The sequence below is a fragment of the Melitaea cinxia genome, chromosome 8, assembly GCF_905220565.1.
Source record: "Melitaea cinxia chromosome 8, ilMelCinx1.1, whole genome shotgun sequence".
In the NCBI taxonomy this organism is placed as follows: Eukaryota; Metazoa; Arthropoda; class Insecta; order Lepidoptera; family Nymphalidae; genus Melitaea; species Melitaea cinxia.
This window is the reverse complement of record NC_059401.1, coordinates 11,014,025-11,021,940: the sequence shown is the minus strand read 5'-3', so window position 1 is coordinate 11,021,940 and position 7,916 is coordinate 11,014,025. Positions and strand designations below refer to the sequence as shown.

The following is a 7,916-nucleotide window of genomic DNA, read 5'->3' as shown; positions in this document are numbered from 1 at the left end:
CTCCACAAACTACAACTTTTAGATTCACATTTAAGAATAGAAATATCTCAAAAATATAGTTGTATTCATTCAAAAATAGAATTAAGTATCCACTATTAGTGAAACAGGTCTTTAGAATGTTAAAATTGATGCTACTTTGTTACTCATGTAAATATTATAGTGTCTAGTGCTCGTGTTATACGAGGGAATGCTCGTGTTATACGGGGGAATGCTCGTGTTATACGGGGGAATGCTCGTATCATACGGGGTATTGATATTGCGTAATATGAAATAGAGGGGATCACTGTAAACACATTTTTTTGCGTTTACATTACAAACGCTGGCTGAAACCTACGAGATAGATCGAAATAATGTACTACAGTATTGTACGACTTAAAACTGTCTACAAAAAGTCCGTGATGGTATACGTCTATCTCTTAGGGATAACCCACAATAACCATTTTTTATCCTTTACAAGAATTGATGGCTTATTTACGAAGCGATTTTAAGCAATACGGCATTAATCCTTATCCATTAGTTACCATAAATGCATTGCGTATTGAATATAGATCAATGTCTTTTTACAACATATAATTTAAACGAATATTTTCGAAGATATTAAAATGCAGTGTCATTACGGTTTCGGCGGTAGGTATAGGCCAGGTGCCGGCCACGCCAGTGCTACAAATTTTTCGAAATTGTATGTGCGTACTTTATAGTCGTTTTAAAGCTAATTTTTTAAGCGCTTTTATAGTAGGTAAGGATTAGACTAAAACCATAATTTATCAATTCAAATAAAACATGTTTGTTTGTCTAACGACAAAAAAGTTGTGAATGTTGTATATAAAGACATTCTGTACCTAGTATATTTTGTATTACCATTTCATCCGTGCAAAGCTGGGGCGGGTCGCTTGTTAATAATAAATAACAAGTAAATCATAAAAGTATACTTTATGACAAAGTACAATAAAAATAAATAAATAATAAAGTAATCATTAATGCATCACTAGCTTATTTTGAAATCGTTCTTTTGTTTATAGCTAAATATTAAAAACCAAATTATAAATATAAGATGTATTTACCTACCTATATAGAAATATATTAATATGAAAACAAAAAAAAAGAACGTGATAATTACATAATATTTTAAATTTAAAGACTAAGATAAGGTATAGTAAATAATTTATTTTTTAAAATTACATAAATTGAGAATACATAATTTATCTAACATTAAAAAAAATGAAACTATGTATGTGTATAACTTTATGTACCTACTTTGCTATTTCGTCATAATTATAAGCATACCATATGAGTTTACTTTCAACATTTAAAAAAATATTTAAACAACACTAAAATACACAATTTGCTTGGATTGTATTTAATAGTAGGTAGAGGTAAATGTGTTCATCAAACTACAATAAATGGCCTTTCACAAGTTAACACATTCTTCCATATAAAACGCTATCATTTGAATATATCTATTAGTTACTTAATTTAGCCAGATATCATATAATATATTATCCTCAGAATCGTTTTCGTTAATAACTCTAAGAGTTTTAAGAGTTTGTAAGTAAAAAGTTAATTCTGAGGTTACAACACCATGTTGAGGACTTCCATTTGCAACTATATTCATTTTTACTAATTGTTCTCTCAGTTTGTCTTTAAAGTTAACATGTACTTTCATATATATATTACTTATTTGTTCTTGTGGCAAAATATCAATAAGAGCTTCATGAAGTTTTACTAAGTGCTTAGATATATTCCGGAATGTCTGTGAAGGAACTGGTGGCTTGGCTTCCCAACCACTTAATTGCGAACATAGCATATTACTAACTATAAAGCAAATTTTACTTTCAATTTCTTTCTTATGTCCAGTTATATCACTTTCTAAACTGCTGAAACCATTTAATGGCAACTCCTTTGAGTGTATTTTCTCTAATAATTTCAGAATTAAAGGTAGAAGCCAAAGTATAACTTGTAAAGACCTAGACACTAAAGCCAAGTTTGATGTGGAAATTGTTTTTAAGCCTGCACTTTGTATGGCTCCAGCACCTAAGACGAGCTGACAGCACCTAGAATTATACAATCTAATCAGTTCCAACATGCAGTGTACCATGTATTGAACAATATCTGGTGATTGTTTAGTAGCATCACAGTACTCTAGTAAAATTTTGATTAACAGCTGCACTGTAGAAACTATAGCATAATTTTCTTTATTTATAACTAAATATTTTCCATCTGGTTTACCACTTTCGTACTGAAGTATTAGAGGTATCTCATCCATTTCACTTATTTTACTAATAACACTCTGTAGTTCACATGGTACATCAGCCATTTTCCATCTTTCAGCATTGAGTGCAGCGGTCAGTTGCGATCTTCGTTCTGAATGCAAGTTTTGTATATATTTCATAGCAAAACTTCTTAATGCCAATTTCATTGCACTACTATAATGCCCAGTCATCTGTTCACATTCTTTTGAAAATTTTTCAATTAAATCAGATAATGTGGATAGCTGTGATAAATCGGTTAATGCATGTTCTTTATCAGTCTTTGTGACTATTAGATTGGCACACCTTTCATTACAGTAGTCAGAAAGGGAAATAATTACTTTTTTTACTTTTTCTTCAATAAAGATCAGTTCATCTTGCGTCCATATTTCTTCATTTTCATTTCCCACTATATCACCCATTTGGCTTATATCTAGTATTAAATTGCTTATGGATAAAATCCTTTTAAATAAATTTACTAAATTAGGTGTAACCTTTTGAAGAAATGTTATTCCTTCATTACAAAGAAGCCATGTATCTGTATTTGAACCTCTGAGTACAATTTCTGTACTTCCATCCCTCTCAGATATTATTTCTATAAGACATTGTTTAATTGTAGCTTGTATAGAAGTCATTGCCTCAGTTTTGAAAATTTCAAGAAAATCAAATTCCTTTAAACGCAGAATACCTGATACAATAGACACTACTTTATCCCTCTCTGGTAAAACTGTTTGGTCTTTAGGAGGTCTATTGAGATCTGATACAATGAATCTTGAAAATTCATTGCTTAACATCTTATGTATTAACCTTTTCATTTCTGTTAATTGTGGAGATAAATGACGAAAAGCTTGAATACTGGACAAACGTGTCAATAATACTTTTTGAGTAGAGCTAATCAGGTCGAGAGCTGCCACATAGTCAGACGTACTAAGAAGAAGCTGAATCATTGGTTGCGTTTGCTGAACTGTACCCATTAATTTTAATAGATCATGGACATTATTGAGATTTCGATTTATCCTTGTCAGGCTGATTAATTGTAACGCACTTTCACTTAGGTTTTCTTTAACACTCTTAATGTCTTTCCTTGTATGTTGAACTGTCCGAACAGCTCTAGCCATTTGTTCCATTATAGTGTCGTGTGAAAGCATAGCGTGAAAAAAAGCATCTGATTTCTGTGCAACTTGTTTTGATATTTTCATTTCTACAACATCAAGATAAGTACTTAATGTTTCTTGCAGTGATCTAATAGTAGAATTAATATCTTGCGTATTGGAAAGGCTAGGAAAAACTTTACAGAAAATCTTTGGGTCATTCAGTGCTAAAGACTGTTCAAAGAATATATTCGGTACTTCACAAACATTTTCAATAACAGGTGTCTTAGTTTTGCTTGGTAAATTTTCTTTGAGTTGACAGTGTCTTCTGTATCTTCTAGAAATTTTCTTACAATATGACTCAAAATGTAATAAGGTTATTTCTGGTAAATATGGACTAGGATAAATTTCTACTTTATCTATAAAACCATCACCCCATGTTTTAGTAAAAAAATTACTTTGTTTGCCTCTGTTTGGATCATTTAAAACCGCAGGAAGATTTTGCGACGATGAATAAAACGTCCAATCATCATTCGTGTTAGTTTTATAAATATGGTGTTGTCTTACATGATATTTGAATCCTGCTTTTCTTAAATCTCCAAATTGTAAAGCTGAACATATGCCATTTTGTCCATATTGGCATAATATAATAGTCCCTTCTTTAATACTGTGTTTTTCTTGAATATGTCTAAAAATACAAAAATTATTAAGTATATTTTCCTCAAAAATAATATGTAATATAAACTTTATTTTTAAATAATGTAGTGTTCTTAAAACCAAAATTATAGTTAACATTCAAGTTGTTAAAAATATATACTTTTGATATAGATACATTATGAAAACATTAAATATTAACCTTTCGAATTCCGTGGCAGTATTGAACAGCAGGTTTGGGCAATGCACACAGTTTTGCCATACTGGCGTCTTATTCGAGATGGACTTGTCCTCCATAACATCTTTGTCCTACTTATGAGTGTAAATTGTGTATTAATTTCAATATCATCTGAATATTAGATTAACACAAATTAAAAAATACATGGTATTGGTAAAAAGTACATAGGCCGTCAGCGTGACTTATATCTTATGACATTTATTTTGACAATTTTCTGACAAAAACAAGCAAACAGAGACTAAGAGCATATTCCACCTAAGGCCCACAACGCCATAGATCACGACCACTGAAATAAAATTGCCGTTCCACTAACATAAAGAACGCCGCGGGCGTTGAAGCCGAATTTTATCAGCGGAACGCATATTTGGGCGCTGTCAAGTGTCAGGTGTCAGCTGCAGTGTTGCCAGATGGGGCGATTTGTCGCGAATTGGGCGATTTTTTTCATGGATACGCTCCTTTTTTTAAGTTTGGGCGACAAGTCGCAAATTAGGCTCTTTTTAATCCTCAGCGTTGGCAACAAGTTAAAAGTACAAAAACCGTTACAAAAAATATTGTTTTTTATTAATGTCCCAATAAGCTTCCTTTAATTTTGAAATTGAGTCAATATATTTTATCTGTATCTTTTATTTTATCTTTTGTATCTTGGGACATCATGTAAGTTAATCATATTTTAAATAAATAATTTTTAATTTCGAGTCTGTTATGATAAGACTGTCATAAAAAAACTGACAGACAGATCCTAGTGTGTATTCAAACTTTCATTGGGCGACTGCTAAGAATATTTTGCGACTTTCGATCATAGATGGGGCGACTTGAATCAAAACTTTCTGGCAAGCCTGGTCAGCTGTGTGCTCGCTATATGGCGGCATGGTGAAAACATGCTGGTTCATGAAGTTGGCACCCAGAATTATGAATTTACAATTTATGATAATTTAGTTTAATTTAATCGTCTGCGCGTTAAAATTTATGAAAAAAAGGATTAATAACATTTGTTTGCACGTGTCCTCGTTTTTGAGAAAAATCAAAATCAAAATTGGGTGCTGCAACGCCAGCACTCAAAAATTAAATCCACTTTTAGCTTAAAAATGGCAGCATTTAATATTTCATTTATAGATATCCATTGCGCATGACACGCGCAGATGGCACCCGAAAGAATTAATAAGGTATAATAACTCAATACTTAATTATTAATATTTTAATATTTTATATCGGGAAATAATCAGTGCGTTCCACTACGCGAATCCATATTGAATTAACGTTTTACTCCAAACCATGCGCGGAATTTAGTGGAACACATCCAACAAGTCAAGCCCAAGAAGGTTATACAAAACACTGGAGTGTGCATCTAAAACATTTTAGTGAAGACAAGTTCATTCACCCCAGTTACGACTTCTATCCCCCTCACACTTTATTTAAAATTGCCATGCTATGTACAAAAACTCCTAATCAATATGTGCGAAGGAGCAGACAGACATGTTCATTATTTAGCACGAAAGCATGATTTTTTTGAGCAAATGCTACCTATAAGTATATATTATTATATTCTTTTATTGCACTTAAATTATTTGTACAGTTATTAAGATACAAATTTGGTTAGCAACGGTGGACTTATCTCTCAAAGAGATCTCTTCCAGCCAACCTGTGATAGTGAGAACTAATGTTACATAGCAGGCTAAGAAAGTGCAGTAATGTAGATATATACAGATTCTTAAAAATAAAAAGTTAATTAAATAATATTCATAACAGCATACAATATATATATACGCTACATTTACATACTATATACATATACATACTACTACTTATAAAGATCATACACATAAATATTACATATATATCTACATAAATATTACATATATATCTACATAAAATACACATATAATATACATATTATACAATACAGAATAAAAGTAAACATTAATGAAAAGATATTTATGGATTCATTTGAGCGAGGAAGTGTTGTTTTAGCTTCTTTTTGAAGGTATAGATAGAAGGACTAAGCTGGATATATTTAGGAAGTTTGTTCCAGAGCGATGCACCATATACCGAAAAAGAATGCAAGCGAAATTTTGTGTTGTTTTTCGGTATGTCGAGCATTGTAGTGATGCAAGATCGTCTAGAACGTGTGGGAGAAGGGAGAATTTGAAAACGAGAACGCAGGTATGCAGGAGAATTAGGATCGTGGAGTATTCTGTAGAGGAACGACATGATGTGCATATCACGGCGAAGGCGGTTTGGGAGCCATTTAAGTTGAGCACGAAAGTTTGATATGTGGTCATACTTACGTAAGCCAAAAATAAAGCGAATAGCAAGATTTTGAAGACGATCTAGTTTTTTCAGTTGCTCCGCAGTCGCATCTAAGTAGCATACATCAGCGTAGTCAAGTATAGGGAGAAGAAGCGATTGCGCAAGCATAACTAATATATATTATAGTAGTAATTTTTGAACCCATTGTTTTCCAAGCAAAAGGATCTGTAGGGGAACCTGTGAGACCAACGCCCTTCGACAGTGTTCCCAATAGATTACAACATGGGGTTATTCAAGGGGCAGACCAACAAATTCCTGAAAGACTTGAACATTGAGTAGTTACTCTGATGCTGCAAATTTTCATGGATGGGCCTAATCACTTAACATCAGGTGACCACCTACTCATTTGGTCACTTTTTTTATTAAAAAAAGTATGATTTTATTTAGTTCTGTGTGCAGGACCCCTTGGTTTACTATTATCACTACACGCTCACTGGCAGAGAGTTTGCTAATAAATAGCATGTGTATTGGTGTTTATGCTTTGAACATGCTTATCTAAGAGCATGCTTATAACAAGCATACTACAGGTAGAAGAATAAGCATGCTCATTATTAGTACATGCTCAAAAATTGACGGTGGTTTGATTTTTTGGCCTGCTAACTGCAGTGCGGGTGGAAGGAGACATTGGAACAGATTTGCTTATGAGCATGCTAGTATCGACCATTTATTCTAGCCTGTCATATTATCTTCCTCTCGCATTTCACTAACAATCGACGCCTTGCATTCCAAGTAAAATCATAAGTCTATTTTGGAAACGTTTTCCATTTGGTGCTGCTATTTCTAGTTATTCTAATAATCTTCTATATATCCACTTATATGTGTATATATAATATGCACCTATGTATATATGAGTATATATTTTATCTTTTTTATGTTGTCCATATCACATTTTTTTCCTTTATTAGTATATATATATATATATATATTGTAATAAACTATATTACATATAGTTCATAGTTTTCTGTGTTTATGTATGTATTCATGTCTATGTGTATTTTATCAGAATGCCACCAAAATAACCAACAAACCGATAGTGGTCCTGAAAACCAATGTTAGAACTAATGGTCCTAACTTAAACTGAGGTCGTACCTTTTTGTGAGGCATGCTGCGAAAATCTATAAATTATGTATTAGTTAAATACTTTTAATCAATAAGTTTATCTTGTAGCTCTTTTTATTTTTTTCTTTTATTTGTTTTTCGTTTGCGTTCACTTTGTCCTGTTATAAATTATGCACTATGTGTTTTTTTTTGTATAATTTTAACTTGATCAGCATGTTTTTTTTTTTACTAATAAATTTATTTATTATTAAAAGAATGATTTTACCAAATTTTTTGCCCAAAACCATTTGCATTGCTTATCTAATAGCATGGTCAAACCAT

General features: G+C 32.0%; 1 protein-coding gene across 1 annotated transcript; it reads right to left on the bottom strand.

The window, feature by feature from the left end:
* Positions 1-1,334: 1,334 nt before the first annotated feature.
* LOC123655566 (vacuolar protein sorting-associated protein 54) lies at positions 1,335-4,399 on the bottom strand. Its single transcript, XM_045591334.1, has 2 exons — positions 4,194-4,399; positions 1,335-4,025 (listed from the first exon to the last, which is right to left on the bottom strand). Exons 1-2 carry the CDS (start codon positions 4,286-4,288, stop codon positions 1,469-1,471), a joined length of 2,652 nt encoding a protein of 883 aa, XP_045447290.1. The 5' UTR covers positions 4,289-4,399; the 3' UTR covers positions 1,335-1,468.
* Positions 4,400-7,916: the final 3,517 nt, after the last annotated feature.